The following is a 17,130-nucleotide window of genomic DNA, read 5'->3' as shown; positions in this document are numbered from 1 at the left end:
TCTATCTGCCACCCAGCCACCCCTACTATTATTACTATTTTATTTTAGGTATTTTTTCTTTTTTTTGGTTTTTGCAGGGCAGTGGGGTTTGGGTAGCTTACGTGTCACACGGCTGGGTGATTGTTGGGTGTACAGGGCCGGATGTGGGCTCAGGTGCTCATGGCTCCAGGGCTGGTGCTCCATCCATTGCACCATCTGGCCATACCTACTATTATTACTATTATTTTTTTTAATTTTAATTTTTTTCTCTCCCCTTTACTTTATCACTCAAGCAAGTCTATGGGGGAGGGGGTATTTCATTTACTCTTAAACAAGAATATTTTATTAATGTATAAAAAACATTATTTGTACAAAATGAGGATAAATATTAAACAAATATAAGAAATAAAAAAAGAAATCCAGTGGTCAAACAAAAGTCAAGATGAATGGTGGTGACATAGCTTGTAGTGGATGACCCAACTCTAATTATGTCACAATGCCTGTTTCAGTTGCCTTCATTTGGAATAAATTGTTCTCATTTACTTATTCCAAAAAATAAAAAAAAGACTGCTGTTTGTCCAGCCCTATGTTTTGCATTCTACAAATATTTTCTCAGTCAATCCTCATGACAATTTTGTGGAGTAGGTGCTATTAATAGCATTGTTTTACAATCGAAGAAACTGAGACAGACAATGGTTAAGTGATTTATTTGCCAGGGCATACTGTTTGTAAGTATCTTTGGCTAAATTCAAACTCATCTCCTCCAGACTCTAGATCCAACATTGCCCACAGTTCCCCCTAGCTGCCTGCACCCAACTGCTTCCTCTTGTGAAAGTATTGTGATTTTCACTATTGTGGGCTCCAATTTCATGACTTTTAGAATCTTAGCACTGTATAGGAAATTGACAACATGTAGTCCAAAATGATATCTTCAGGAGTAATATCCTTAGGTCTTCCAAATTACCCTGCCATGATCAGTTTTCTTCCCAATTGCATTAGAATCCCTCTGCATGTTCTTCAGTTTGTCAATGTGCTTCACAAAAAGTGATCCCATAACTGGAAATAATCTTTCACCTCACAAGATTGGATGACAATGAAACAATTTCTTCCATCGTTTCTATTTCCAGGAGCTGAAATAACCTTCAGTATTTTGGGCTGCTAACCAGGAGAGAGTCCCTAGCTCTTTCAGCTTTTCCCTTTGCCCCATTCCGCAGGGAAGTAGATGATCAAGGTGGATGAAACTATCCATTTTGATTTTCCTTTAACTAAAACTAAGTCCAGACCCATCAGTTAGGAGTTCCCTCTTATAGACAATGTTGAGCATTAGTTAGCTCTGGGTTTTGAGAGGTTTGTCCCTCATAAGTCATGGGAAGGTCAAATGTCTCTACTTCGTGTCCTACACACAAGGGGCTCTTAATGACAGCATTTCTTAAAACCCTCCAGTGCCCATTGAATCAGCTTGGTCCCTTTCCCAAAAGCCCACTTCCACCTAGGATTTACATGTAAACATCACACTGATGATTATCTACCTCCAATGGGTTTTAGGGACACATTCAATCAGCATAATCTCCTTGCCCGTCATAGATCATCTCCAAGTTCCCTTCTTCAGATCTGTCATGGTATAGTTCTGTGCAACCATCTCCATTGTTTAGCTCCATTCTTTAGTGATTGACAGAAGGTGGGGTGAGCTTGGTTATTAAATTGAGCTTTCTGTCCTAAGATATATCTAGATGGCCAGGAGAGGAGAAATGATTCTCTGTGATTCCCCAAACCCCACCTCATAGGATATTAATCTGAACTGCAGTCTGAGTCTGGGATGAGGAAATTAAAAAAATAAAAACTATGTTCAATTCTTGAGAAGAGGTGAAAGATCAGCTGGGATCCCTACCCATTCAGGCAGGAAGGCAGCCTCAGGCTTGAAGATTTTGAGGAAGGGTGAGTCTGGGAGGGTGTAGTTGGCCAAATAGATTGTCTCACCACCTGACAGGTAGGCAGCCCAGATGCCAAAGGTGCCTATGGTCATGATGGTGTGGTTGCACTGGGTTAGCAGGGCAAAATCTTTCTCTGGAGAGCCCTCTTTCCCATCCCCTGCAAATATCACATCTCCCTTTGTGTTGTCAATATTGTCCCGGCACCATGCCATCTCATTGCTGGTGACTACAAAGAGAGCATCGCTGTAACGGGTTCTGAACCAATTCATTGCTTGTTCCAAGTAGCCCTTGTCTGCTACCACACCCTTCCAGACCTGGGGCATGACATGAACATAGTCACCTCGGCGGACATGGATCCCCACAAAGGTTGTTGGGTTTTTCTGTATGCCCCATAGGTAGGCCTGAGCCTCCTTTCGAATATGGTCATGCAGGGTAAATTCACGACGGATCTCTTCTCGAATATGGTGGTAGAAAGTCCAGGAACAGGGGTAGCCAGTAAGACGAACATAGTCACCATCAATATGGCGATATTCTTCTGACATCCAGTCATGTAGGGCATAGTTCCGCCAAGGTATGTGCTGGGCTATACTGGTTGGGAGAACAGGAAGTGTGATGCGGAAGATGGGGGCAAGATAATTATGCATCTCAGGTGATATGTAGGCCTGATGTCCATTGAGCTTGGCCAGGGCAAAGAGAGTGGCATACTCACCCATCTGGTTACCTAGTCGGCCTATAGAATTCACAGTCCAGATGCCATCAGGGTGGGAAGTTGTAGGGGCTGGAGTCTCAAGGGTTGGTGGCTGTGTCCATGCTTTGGACATCTTTGACAGTCGAAGCTGAAGGTGGAAGACTGTTGACATCACAAAAATGAAGAGGATGAAGTGGAGGACTGGAAGGGAGAAAAATATCAGGGTGCCTGACATAACTGAAAGGAGGAAGGAAAAAGGAAAAAAAGATTAATAGAGTCATTTGGAGTTGGAGGGAGCTAGATATCTAGGTAACTGGAAATGAAAAAAAATAGACATTTCAGTCCCTGGGCTTATAATGAGCCCTCATGCTCGCTCTCTCTCTCTCTCTCTCTCTCTCTCTCTCTCTCTCTCTCTCTCTCTCTGTGTATATATATATATATATATATATATATATATATATATATACATATAATATTTATATTTAGTACAGTGAATAGAGCCCTAGGGCTTAAGTCAAGAAAACCAGAGTTCAAATCCAACCTGATACTAAATAACAACTATGTGACCCTGGGAAAGTCACTTAATTTCTATTTACCTCAGTTTCCTGCTCTATAAAATCAGAATCATAATAGGATCTGCTTTCCTAAAGTGGTTGTGAGAAACATGTGAGATAATAATTATAAAGCACTTAGCACAGTGCTCAGCATATATTTAATGCTATACAAATATTAGCGACTGTCTTTGTTATTGTTATCATTATTCTGGAGGGTCTGGGATGAGCCTCAACTACACATCCCCAAGGAGCTAGATGCCTGAGGTCTAATAATTGAGACTGTATACTGCAGTTTCTGAGGAGTAATTAGTAATAACTATAGCTGACATTTAAATATCACTTTAAAATTTACCAGTGCTTTGCTTTCATGGTCTTATTTGATTCTCCAAACAGCCTAGTGAAGTTGGCACTATGGCCAATTAGCAGGGGGCTGGGGTGGGATGAGGCCAAAACTTAGTCTCAAGAATATGCTTGAAAAAAGAGGGGTTTGAAAACAATTGGTTCCTTGTTATCCTTTGTTCTTGAAGAAGACCAAAATAGCATCACTTTATTGGAGTTGAGGTATAGTACATATGAATGTAGCTGATTAGAACAATATGAGTTAGGAAAATTCTACCAGAGGTTGGGCACAAATAGATCATGTGAATATTTGGAGTGGAGATGTCTCTGAATTTGTTCATCTCACATTTCTTTTGAGATAGTGAAAGTCTGTTTTGCTCATAGAGCACAGCGCCTCTTATTTTAAGTTTTGAGTTCCAAATTCTTTACTTCTCTTCCCTCTTCCCTCTCCCCTACCTGAAACTGTAAGCAATCAGATATAGGGTATACATATGCAATTATGTAAACCATATCTATATTAGTCTTTTTGTACAGAAAGACAAACTTTAAAAATGAAAGAAAAAGTGAAAACTAGAATTCTTTAGATTATATTCAATCAATATCAGTTCTTTCTCTGGAAGTGGATAATATGCTTCATCATTAGTCCTTTGGAATTTTCTTGGATCTTTTTTGCTGGGAATAATTAAGTCACTCATAGTTCTTCATGAGCAATATTGCTGTTACAGTGTTATTGTTTCTGTTCACTTCACTACGCATTGGTTTATATAAGTATTTTCAGTTTTTCTGAAATCATCTCGCTTGCCATTTCTTACAGCATGGTAATATTCCATTATAATCATATACCACATCTTTCCCCAATTATGGGCGTCTTTTTTACCCATGGGCAAACTCTTTGATTTCCTATTCTTACCACCCCAAAAGACATAGTCCCTTCTTTGATGCAGGCACAACATATGCTGGGCAGTCCTGTGACAGTATTTCTCATGTCACACAGTCAATTCTAAAGTTTTTCAGAGAGTAATTGAGATTATCTTAGTGGTGGTAGTTGTTATCCTTCATTCTCAGAGAAAATGAAAATGGCCACACCATGGTAGATTCAAGTTACAATGTATCTGGCTGTGGCTGGTTCATGTGTAAACTGGATTTAAGTGAGGCAGAGTTGCATGAAGTCAACGACCTCACTCTCTCTTTCAGGGTCATCACAGTCCAGTGGCAAGATGAGCGGTGATAACTCAAGATACAGTGGATGTTGTTGATGTTTTTGATACTTAGCCAAGCTCTAAGTGCTCCACAGTGACTGCTTCAACTGCCTTCATGGCTGTGGGAACAAGCCGTTCTCACCCTCCCATTCCATCAAGGGAAGTCTTTGCATGCTTGAGGTAAATACCTCTCTAATTCACCTAACATGTTTGAGATCCCTTTGTTACTCTCAATCTGGTTTAACCTCTCTGCTGAAATGCTTTTCTGGAGTGTAACCACTACACAGGCTACAGCTTCTTGAAGTCTCAAGTGAGCTTTGGGTTGAGAGATGGACACCAAAGTTGGAAAGCAACCCTGAATAGGACTATTTAGCCTTCACACCAGAAGTACTAGTCTTTCCTGAACACACCCTATACCCCCAGTGCCTTTGTAGACCACCATATTAATGTCTGCCTCATGTGAGTTCTCCATAAAATAGTTTTTTAGGCAAACATACATTTGATATTTTAACAACTAGGCCAGTCCATCAAAGTTGCTGTCTCTTCAGCTGAACTTGAATGTTTGACAGTTTAGTTTGAGAAAAAACCTCAATGTCCTACTTTATGCCAGGGGATCTTCAGAATCTTAAAAAATTAAAATGGAAGCAATTCATTTTCCTGGCATGATACTGGTAGACTGTCCAGATTTAAGAGGCATACAACAATGAGCTCAGTGAAGTGACTATAGACCTCCAGTTTGGTAGACAATCTATTATCTTTTCTCTCCCACACTTTCCTTCTGAGCCTTCCAAACACTGAGGTAGCTCTGGTCAGTTGCTGTATCATTATCATCATCAATGAGAACATTCTTGGAAAGTATACTGCCAAGGTAAGTGAATTTAAACACAGTATTCAAAATTTCTCCATTTGCTGTAACCAGTGGTTCCACATATTGGAGTTAGTGCTGGCTTTTGGAGAATGTTTGTTTTCTTAGAGTTATTTGTTAAGGCAAAATTAGCACGAGCAACAGAAAATCAAATCAATCATATTTTGTTGGATCTAAGCATGCAGATCCATCTGCAAACCAAAAAAAAGCATGTACCAACTCTCCTTCTGCTTTAGTCTTGGCTTTTAGACTTCTCAAGTTAGTTTGCTATCACTGGAAAAACTGACCTTGATGACATTTTTCCTCACTGAAAGTTTCTGACAACATTGCTGAACACATCATGCTAAAAAGCATTGAAACAAGCACACAACTTTGCTTGCCTCCACTGGTGACTAGGAAAGAACAGGAGGATTGTCTATTATCCAGAATCCATACAATACTGATGAACTTTTCTGAGAAACCACATTTAGCCAGAATTTTCCACAAGCCTTCTCAAAGTCCTTAGTCAGATTGACTACCATTATGTCAAGACCTCGGTTCTGCTCTTGGTAGTTATCATGTAGCAAACACCATAATGATAATTTGTTGGCTCTATCTGAAGGCACACTGGCTCTCAAGTAGATGACCATCTTCCTGATGAAGGATCAGGCTATTAAGAATCTTGCCAGAAATGACAAAGAGACATGTAATTCTCCATGTAACTGCCACAGGACAATCTGCTTCCTTTACCTTTATAAAGATAATCAGTGGAGGCCTCCTTGAACTCATGGGGGATAACCTCCTCTTACCATATAATTTAGGAAATTTCAGTCAGCCCTTATATAAACAGTGAACTCCCTGCCTTGTAAATCTCAACTGGAATAGAATTAGCAACAAAATACATCAAAAATAAGAAAAAGAATGTTTTAAAAGTATGCTTTGATCTGTATTAAGTATCTTCTCTGGAAATAGATAACATTTTTTTTTTTTCACCATAAGTGCTTTGGAATTGTTTTGGACCATTGTTTTTCTGAGAATAGCTAAGTTATTCATAGTTAATAATCACACAATTATGCTGTTACTGAGTACAAGGTTCTGCTGGTTCTGTCCATTTCACTTTTCAGTTGGTTTATGTAAATCTTTCTACCTACTCATCACCTACAATAACTTTCCATTACAGTAATACAACAGATTGTTCAGCCATTTCCCAATTAATGGACATTCCCTCAATTTTCAATTGCTTGTCATCAAAAAAAAAGAGCTGTAAATTTTCTTGTACAAATCGATCCTTTTATCTCTTTAAAATCTCTTTGGGATGTAGATTCTAGAAGAAGTATTGCTGGGTCAAAGGATACACATGGTTTTATAGCCTTTTAGGCATAATTCCAAATTGCTTTCAAGAATGGTTAGATCAATTCACAATGCCACCAACAGTATATTCATGTCCCAATTTTCCCATTTCCCTTTCAACATTCATCATTTTCCATTTCTGTAATATTAATCAATCTGATAGATATAAGGTAGTACCTCAGAGTTGTTTTATTTTGCATTTCTCTAAACCATTTTTCCCATATGACTATAAATAGGTTTGATTTCTTCTGAAAACTGACTATTACCATTTATCGATTGGGAGAATGACATGAATTCTTATAAATTTGACTTCTATCAGAGAAACTTACTATTAAAAAAAATTCTCCCAGCTTCCTGTTTTCCTTCTAATCTTGGCTTCATTTTCTTTGTATAAAACCTTTTTAATTTGATGTAATCAAAATTTTCCATTTTATAGCCTATAATGTTTTCTCTTTTGTTTGGTCATAAATTCTTCCCTCATTTAAAACTGTCAGGTAAAATGTTCTATGCTCCCTAAACTACTTATGATATCACTTTTTATGTCTAAATCATGTACCCTTTTTGACTTTATCTCAGTATGATGTGTGAAATATTGGTCTGTATCTAGTTTCTGCCAAACTGCTTTCTAGTTTACCTAGAAATTTTTATCAAATAATGATTTCTTTTCATCAAATCTTGAATCTTTGGACTTGTCAAATACTAGGTAGGTTACTAGAATCTTTTACTACCATGTAGTAGATTTCTAATCTATTCTACCATTCACCAGTCTGGTTCATAGCCAGTCCCAGATTGTTTCAATGATTATCTCTTTGTAAGATAATCTGAGATATAATGCTACTAAGTTGCCTTCCCTTGAATTTTTCTTTATTGATTCCCTTAATATTTGTCACATTTTGCTCTTCTAGATGAATCCGTTAGTATTTTTCTAGATGTATAAAATAGTATTTGGCAATTTGATCTGTATGGCACATAATAACTAAACTAACCTAGAATTTTCATTTTTAATTTTCAAGTCAGCCTATCTATGAGCAATTAATATTTCTTTAATAGTTTAGATATAACTTTATTTGTGTGAAAAGTGTTTTATAATTGTGTTCATATAGTTTTGGGGGTTTCTTAGCAAGTAGAATACCAAGTATTTCATATTATTTGCCGTTACTTTAAATGGAATTTCTTTTTCTATTGCTTGACTGTTCTCTCTTCATATACATATATGTGTCTGTATGTGATTTATCTGGGTTTATTTTATATTCTGCAACTTTGCTAAAGTTGTTAATTGTTTCAAGTAGTTGATCTCTAGGATTCTTTAAGCAGACCGTCATATCATCTGCAAAGATCAATGATTTTGTTTTCTTATTGCCTGTTCTAATTCTTTAATTTCTTTTTCTTGTCTTACTGCTATAGTATAATGGGTATCCTAGCATCATCCCTGATTTTATTGGGAAGGCTTTTAATTTATCTCCATTACAGAGAATGTTTGAGATGCTATTTTCATTTTAAGGAAAGCTCCAATTTCTATATTTTCTAGTATTTTCAACTTAATCATTCCTTCAGTTGTTTCTTAATGAATCATTTTTATATGCTAAGCAAGTTTCATGTTTCCTGAACTATTCTATCTTGGGCCTTATTCTCTTCTTTTTATATTCCTTCTCACCTGTTGATCTTAATACCTCCAAGGAGGGAATTATCATATCATTTCTATGAAAATGGATAGAAAGTACCAAGGTATGGAGAGACTGAAGGAAGCATGTGCCAGGCAAGGGAAACCACCACCACTTTGACCAGTTTCTCCCCTCATACTCCAATGGAGAAAGGGGAGGTGAATAAACATTTATATAGTTCAGAGCTAAGCTAAGCATTTTGTACCACTATCTCATTTGATCCTCAAACAATCCTGTGAATTAAGAATTATTATGATCCTCATTGAGGAAACTGAGGCAAACAGAGGTGAAGTGACTTGCCAAGGATCACATGGCTAGTAAATATGGTAATAGATAGGGCTTACATTCAGTGTTCTTTCAGCCACTTCCAAATAGCCCAGACCCTTGAACCCAAGGGCCTTATGAAAAGCAGCACTCTTCAAACCACTGCTTTGAGTCTAGCCCTTGAACCTATCATTGAGAAGAGAAATCATTTAGGAAGACAGGCCCACTTTCCTAATCATCAGGAGCAAGAACTGCTGACCAAACTGCTACCAACAAGCAAGAAAAAGGCAAAAGCCTAGGTGATGGCATCATCCCATTGGTCCTGTGATGATCCCAGACCATATAGATATCATCTCCTATGAAGAAAGGGACACCCATCTCCATCAACTATCAGATAATTGTCCTCCACACCATAGTCAAGTTAACTTAAGTGAAGTTGCTGGTCACTCTTTGGGAGAGACAGGGGTCAGCATATGCTAAGCAAAGCAAATCACCATTACAGTCACAACCTCTATCTTCCCACAGACCCAAGTGGAGACAGCCTAAGCCCCTGAAACCAAAAGCTTTGAGGATAACAAGGCTTCAAATCCAGTACTCTTTGCCATCATCCTAGGAAGCAACCCTTGTATAGCTGCATCCTGGCAACTGCTCCTTCAGATGCTACAGCCTCAACTACTCAAAATTCATTAAAGAAAGTTCTGAACACTATGGAGACAAGACCTTTCTTTGATGGATCTCGATGACATCAGAAACTGATATAATTTTATCAGCAGAAATGACAGTGAAAATAAGTATTAATATCTACTTTGTAGCTTGACTTGAAGTAGATCCCTTTCATATTTGAGTTCTTGAGAGGACTTAGTTTTCTCTTTGCATTGCTATTGCTTTACATATGCTATTAATTTCTTAATAATAAATGATATGTCCAAGTCTCATCTTTCTTGAGTGCCATTGTCACATAATAAATTACATATAGAACATTTTCATTTTTTATCATATATTTTCAGTTTTATGTTCTATAAGTGTCTCAAATTGAACATGTCCCAAATACCTCCTATCTTTCCCTCCCCAACCCACTCTTCTTCCAAACTTTCCTGTTTGTACCATCATTCTTATAGTCACTTATGTTTGAAAACTTGTCATCACATTCCATCTTAATGCTTCTTTACCTCCACTATTCATTTAACTGCCAAGTCTTGTTGATTCTACCTGAACAAATCTCCTTTCTCCATTCACAGTCTTCACCTAGATTCAGGGACTTATTATTTGAATAATATTACTGTTGTTTCATTCATGTCCTTCTCTTTATGACCCCCATTTGGGATTTTCTTGGTAGAGATAATGTCATTTCTTGCTCCAGTTCATTTTACAGATGAGAAAACTGAGTCAAACAGGATTAAGTGACTTGTCCAGGGTCATACAGTTAGTCAGTATCTAAGATCAGATTTGAATTCAGGTCTTTCTAACTCCAGACCTGGTGCTGTATTCACTGTATTATCTAGCTGCTAAATTATTGCAAAAGTCTATTAATTAATCTACCTGTCTCAGTTCATTTTACACAGTTTACAAGTGATCTTCCTAAAGCACTAGTAAATCTTTCCTTCTTTCTTTTTTCTCTTCTGTTTTCTCTCTCTCTCTCTCTCTCTCTCTCTCTCTCTCTCTCTCTCTCTCTCTCTCTCTCTGTCTCTGTCTCTGTCCCTCTCTCTCTCTCCCCTTCCTTTTTTTCCCTCCCTTCCACCTCTCTCTCAACCCACATATGGAATCACATACACTCTTACCTGTGCATGCTTTTCCAAAAGAATATAAACTTTGATGGCTGAAACTTCACAAGATATGTTGAAGTGTATGGGCTAGATTTCTTTTTTTTAAAGACTATACCTTAAACCTAAATCACTCTAGCTCTCACTGATTGACCATCAATAGGACCCAGCACAAGCCACACTCAGTCATTGTTTTGGGTTTTGATAACTTTGAGTGTAAAAAGCAATTGTTTCTGTTTTGGCCAGAAATCCTGAGGGTCTTCTATCCCAGACTGATTTTTTTTGACAAGGTAAAAGAGATTTTTTGCCTAATTTCTTACTTAGCTTTGTCTAAATCACTGAAAGGTCATTGTCTCAGATAGACTAAGACCCAGGAAAGACCGTAGTTTTAGAGGTCAAGGTCACCTACTATATCCAGGGCCATCTCTAATTATCCTGATCTATGATCTGTATCCAGATGGCTCTGGAGGAAGAGTGAGACTTGTGACTTTGCACAGCATTGCTTCACTTAAATCTAATACACTTGCAAGGCAAGATATCACCTTCCTAATGTCATTGGTGCTCTGAGAATGAAGGATGAACCATCTGTGAGGAGCAAGTAGCTTTCCTACTATTCCTGTTGCCCAATGCTACTTCCTTCCCTGCTTTCTCTCTGTCCATATAGGGAATCATACCCTTACCTGCAGATATAAATTTTAATTACTGAAACCTTGCAAAATATCTGAGGTTTACAGATTATATTTCTTTTTTTTAAGACCATGCCTTAAACCCAAATCACTCTGACTCTCATTGACTGACCAACAATATGTCCCAGGCAAAACCTCACTAGGTTGGGTTTAATCAAGTTTTGAAGGAAACCAGGGAAACTGAGGTGGAGGTAAGGAGGAAAAACATTCTAGGCAAAGAGAAAATAGCTACTACAAATAGCATGTAGTGCTATATGTGAGGAATCACAAGTAGACAAGGTCCTAGAATGTGAAGAAAGCAATGTCTTAGAAAATGGGAAAGATACAGTTGTGCTTATAAACCTCAGGTAGGGAACAAGGGAGAAAGACAGATTGAACTGGAAAGAGATATGTACTGCAGGTTTTGTGAGGACATCAATTCCTATTTTGTCAACTACACAAAAAAACTTGGATCATCTGTACAAAAATTAAGGGCATCCTTAGTGAGGGAAAAGTAAGGATGAATATCTTTAGCAAGCAATGATCAATAAAACTATCTTGACAATTAACTAAATAATGGGATACAGGAACACTGTTCTTTTTTTATTACAGATAAAATTCGATACAGTATAGCAAAAAGCCCATAGCATTGCTTTAAAAGACCTTTTCCAGAAAGGTATCTCCCCATTATATTTCAGAATTGTCTGAAAGGTTACAATCCCCTAATCCTAAACATAAAGCTATGGTCACTAAATGTGGCACTATTTATGGAGATCTAACCAAAGGTCCCAAGTTGAAAAGGAATTTCTGAGTGTAGAGTTCCTTTATATTCATATTGGTATTGGTAGATGAATGGCATTGTTCTCAAAGCATAACATGTTCTAAGCCTAGTAAAAGATTAATAATTCAAATCTTCGATTTTGCTATCCACACAAAATGACTATATCAAATGTCTTTTTCAACTTAGTATTCACTTATATGGACTATTGCAATACAAGTAATGACCTTTTTTAAAAAATCTTTTTAATTTATTTTAAGGCAATAGGGTAGGTGACTTGCCCAAGGTCACACAACTAGATAATTAGTTGTCTGGGGATAGATTTGAACTCGGGTTCTCCTGACTAAAGGGCCAGTACTCTGTCCACTGCACCATCTAGCTGCCCCACAATGACCTTTTTTAATATCAGTATTAGAGCAATAAAATAATACAATAGATTGTAGTATTAAAAATGAATAAAAGGTGACTAGGTGGGCAGTGGACAGAGCACCGGCCCTGGAGTCAGGAGTACCTGAGTTCAAATCAGTGATAGGGACGTTTGGAAAGGAATAGTTTTGTTTTGTTTTTGTTTTGTTTTGTTTGGAGGGGGTAGCAAGAGAGGGAAAGATCAGAAGTTCTCTGTTGAAGATGTCATGATTGAGAGGTCTATTGGACAACTGATTTGAAATATCCCATGATCAGCTAATAATGAAGAACTTGAGCTCAAAAGAGATTGGCACTGAAAAATTAGATATAGGGATTCATTCTCCTGGGTAGATACAGTCTATGCCCAAATAATTAAATGCAAAATTATTTGAGGAGAGTGAAAGAGCTTGAATGATCTCTGACACCATGTTAGGGGGAAGAAGCAGCAGAAAGAGCTCTCCATAAAAGAGGTGACATTTAAGCTAAAGCTTGAATGAAGCTAAGCATTTTTCAGTCATGGGTTCTGGGTTCTGATTTTAGATATATGCCCTGGGTAAATCACTTAACCTTTCTAAAACTCAGTTTTCTCATGTATAAAATGGAGATAATATTTATAACTCTATAGGTCTATATGGGTGAAATAGAATAATGTCCATGGAGCCTTTAGCAAACCTTAAAACAGTATTATATGAGTGGCTAGGTGGTGCAGTGGATAAAGCACCAGCCCTGGAGTCAGGAGTACCTGGGTTCAAATCCAGTCTCAGACACTTAATAATTACCTAGCTGTGTGGCCTTGGGCAAGACACTTAACCCCATTTGCCTTGCAAAATCTAACCAAAAAAAAAAAAAAGCAGTATTGTCAGCTTTTGTTGTTGTTTTTTTTAACTTTGAGTTCTTTCCTCTTTTGACATGAACTTAATTCACTGGGGTAGAGAACTTGCCAAAGGAAAAAAATCTCCTTACCAAAATAGTGTTACTCAATTAAGAGAGTTTTTGTTATATTGTCATTGTTCTTATAGCTATCATTCTTCTTATCATAGTATTGTAGCAATAAGATTATGGAGAAACAGTTCCTATTATGTTCCCTTATTCAATCACCATAGAATAGTCACTGACTGTTTCAAACCTCTGCTTCCAGGTTTTAAGGCAGGGTAGGGAGGAAGGAGAAGTAAAGGAGGGGCATAAGAGCAATGATAGATAGGTATACAAACCTGCCTGCTTGGAAACTTTCTTCCCTTTCAACACTTGTCTTCCAGCTCTTAGAACCCCCGGATTCATGAGAAGGATTATAAAGATTTAATAAGCTGCAAGATTGGGAGAGTAAGATGAAGCTATTAATATTCATTAACATGTTACTACCAAGACAGATGATTTAGACCAACTCCGATGTTTGTCTTCCCATCCCCACAATTGTAATAGCTACCTCTTTGCTTTTTTATTATAGGGTTATACATTTTATAGCTGAAAAGGACTGTGAAGGCTCAGAGACAAGCAGAGCCAGCACTTAAACCAACTATTTCAGTTTCTAAATTGAGTTCTTAGCCCAGGGCCACAGGACACCAGATAATTTTCAGACAATCTATGAACTTGGAAATGAAAAAAATTACATCTTTATTTTCACTAACCTCTAATTGAAATGGAAGATTTCCATAAATTATTTTAAAACATTATCCTGAGAAGGAAGGCATCCATGGCAGACCAACAAGTTAAGAACTTGGATTCTAAATTGAGTCTTCTTTCCAGGGAACACTCTAAGCCTCACTCCCTTTTTTTGGTAGAGCATTGATGGTGGGAATTTGGGTGAAGGAGACTTGGGAGTTTGAGAAAATTGTATAGCAATAAAGATCCAGCTAGTGGTCTAACTCTTTCTAGAATGCCCACAATTCCAAATAGCCCTTCTGACATGCCTCATAAAAAATGATAAATTTTTGAAGAGTTTACCATAAAATGGGGGGGGGGGGTGAAACGGGGAAGAAGATCAAAGAACCTGGATTCAGATCCTACATTTGATGCTTACTATTTGTGTAACATTAGGAAAGACATATAACTTCTCAAAGTCTCGGTTTCCTTATCTCTAAAATGAGGTCTCTCTCTCTCTTCTCTCTCTCTCTCTCTCTCTCTCTCTCTCTCTCTCTCTCTCTCTCTCTCTCTCTCTCTCTTCATTCCCCCTTCCTCTTCTCCCTCCTCCTCACTTTACGCATTTGTATATGTATATGCATATATATGCATGTATGGATAGATAGATGGATAGATGATAGATAGATAGATAGATAAATAGATAGATAGATGATAGATAGATAGATAGATAGATAGTATGGTAGATTGGATACAGATTTGACCTCCAAACCGGAAAGACATGTCAGGAGCAGGTCACCTAACTCTCAGAAGCATATGTAACTATTTAAAGTTCTTTATTATCTGGTCCCCACCTACCTTTCCATTATTATTTAATATTTCTACATTATACTCTCTATTTCATTCAAACTGATCTGAAAGCTGTTTCTTATACATAATCAATAAACATTTATTAAGTTCTAACTATGTGCCAGGCAATATACTAAATACTGGGGAAACAAAAAAAAAGGCAAAAGACAATCCCTGCCCTCAAAGAGCTCACAATCTAATAATATATTATATAAGCAATCTAATATTTATATATATATAATAATATATTTATATACCTAAATATGTAAACAAGCTATATATGGTAGGAAAAAATTGACTGAAGAATTTAGGTGGGACTTAAAGGAAGCCAGGGAAGACAATAAGTTAGTAGTTACATTTGCAGTGAGAGTTTCCTTATGCCTGGGACCTGCCCTCAAGGAATCCTCAACCTCCTTCTGCAGACCTTTTCTTATTCCCTCCCTGACCCTTTTTCATCCCTTAGCTGACAGAACAGTTTCCCCTCTTAAAATTATTTTGATTATACTTTGAATTTTTATATGATGAATCCCTCAATCCTAGTCTTTAAATTTCCTAGTCTTTAAGTTTTCTTTAAGTAATGACTAGTGGATATTTTTGTCTTTGCTTCCCCAATATCTATCCTGATGTCTTGATCATAATAAATGATTGTTGAATTGAATTGAAATTAATTTAATAAAAACAAAAGGGAAACTCTGAGAACCTTGAAAAGGGATAGATTCTTTTCCCCTGAGAGAAGGCTTAAGGAAAGTTTTACAGTGGAGCACATGACTTGAATTGGGAGCCTGAAGAAAGAGACTCCAGCTGGTGGAAAATAAGGAGAACTGTGAGGAGGGAAGATAGGTAAATTGAAGCCAGATTGTGGAGGAACCTGGATGCTATGGGGCAGAATTGCAAATGTTATTCAATAGGCAATAGGGGGCCATGGAAAGTCTCTGAGTACAGGAGTTGCTATGCTTGATAGGAAGCTGCAGTGAATTTTTTTGTATGCATTTTGTTTGATCGAAGAGGGAACAGACTGGACCCAAAGAAACTAGGTAAGAGATTTATTTATAATCATCCAGATGAGAAGATAAAAATCTAATTTGGGTTCCAGTGAAAGTGGCATGGGATGTGAAATAACAAAAGAACAAAAGGACTTGACAAGTGATTGAATGTGGGTGTATATGTGGGGTGGAGGAGGGGGGGTAGAATATGGAGTCAAAGGTGATTTATTAGATTTCCAAACTGGGGTTACAATTGGTGACCCACTATATGGTATGCAGTCTGCAGCTGGAATACAAGGCAGGGGTGGAGGTAGAATCAAATGGAGGAAAGAATAGGAGGCAGCTTTGGAAATATTAATTGGAAGGGTTGGAATATAATTAGAAATGTGCGATAGTCGAGTTTGTCACCCTCAATTAGGCAACATGGGACTAAGTGCTAGATTGTGAATTTACTTGGAGGCTCCCCAATTGTATTTCAGAATTAGAAGAGATTTTTAGGGGCTTTCTAGTCTGAGAGTTGTTAAACTATTTTTAATGCCATGGACTCCTTTAGTGGATTGGTGAACCCCACATACCTTACTTAGAATAAGGTTTTCATTACATAAAATAAAATACATATAACTTCTGTACCATTGTCAATATAATTATAATTTTTTTCAAAATCACAGACCCCAAGTTAAGAACCCCAGATCTGATTCATCTAATTTCTTTTAGAGAAGAGAAAATTAAACCCATGAGAGCTCTTGGCTTACCTAGTAGTAGATTGGAAATGCAAACCAACTCCAAATCCAGTGATTTGTTCACTCCGAGATGCCAGACACAAAGAAGGAGCATAATAAATATTTGTTGAATTAAATTAAATTTGAAAATTGGGAGGGTACCTCGGAGTCATTCAATTTGGGCTCCTCCCAGGTCCTGCTGAGGGGTGGAGCGAAGAAGTGTGGTAGCCCCAGAACAAGAAATACCAGTCCCAATATTGGCACCACCTGGTCCCAAATCTTGGCCCCAGCTCAAGTCATTTGATCCTAGAGACCTCAGTCTAGGGATGTCCTGGGGATTAGCCAAAATGACCCAGACAGAAGAGGCATGGGCTGGTACCTAGATTTTTGGGTTCCTGAAAGTATTCAGCAGACTTGGATATTGGAATCTGGGGTTCTTCATGTTTGGGGATCTCTAAAGGCAAAAAATACCTGTTTCCCTTGAGGATGAGGGCTAGGACCTAGTTGTCTGAGTCCCTGAGAGGGTGGTGTTTGGGACATCAAAAGACTGGGGTCCCAAAATGGGATACAACCCGGGTCTCTATGGG

General features: G+C 37.8%; 1 protein-coding gene across 2 annotated transcripts; it reads right to left on the bottom strand.

The window, feature by feature from the left end:
• Positions 1-345: 345 nt before the first annotated feature.
• On the bottom strand, positions 346-16,677 carry LOC141500711 (galactoside alpha-(1,2)-fucosyltransferase 2-like). 2 transcript variants are annotated; one of them, XM_074204112.1, is made up of 3 exons: positions 16,577-16,661; positions 13,629-13,721; positions 348-2,835 (listed from the first exon to the last, which is right to left on the bottom strand). In XM_074204112.1, the coding sequence occupies exons 2-3, from the start codon at positions 13,693-13,695 to the stop codon at positions 1,826-1,828; spliced, it is 1,077 nt and encodes a 358-aa protein (XP_074060213.1). In that variant the 5' UTR covers positions 13,696-13,721; positions 16,577-16,661; the 3' UTR covers positions 348-1,825. The 2 variants fall into 2 exon arrangements, with proteins under 2 accessions (XP_074060212.1, XP_074060213.1); XM_074204111.1 differs by lacking the exon at positions 13,629-13,721 and having other exon boundaries at positions 346-2,835; positions 16,577-16,677.
• Positions 16,678-17,130: the final 453 nt, after the last annotated feature.

This window comes from Macrotis lagotis, chromosome X, assembly GCF_037893015.1.
Source record: "Macrotis lagotis isolate mMagLag1 chromosome X, bilby.v1.9.chrom.fasta, whole genome shotgun sequence".
Lineage (NCBI taxonomy): Eukaryota > Metazoa > Chordata > Mammalia > Peramelemorphia > Peramelidae > Macrotis > Macrotis lagotis.
Note: the sequence above shows the minus strand (reverse complement) of the source record. Positions and strands in the feature narration are given on the sequence as shown.

Bases quoted from the DNA above. Each gene is read 5' to 3' on its own strand.
- LOC141500711 (XM_074204111.1), bottom strand. From the start codon at position 16,658: ATGCTCCTTCTTTGTGTCTGGCATCTCGGAGTGAACAAATCACTGGAT. The intron at 2,836-16,576 runs GTAAGCCAAGAG...TCCTCCTTTCAG, and splicing joins CATTTCCAATCTACTACTAG to TTATGTCAGGCACCCTGATA.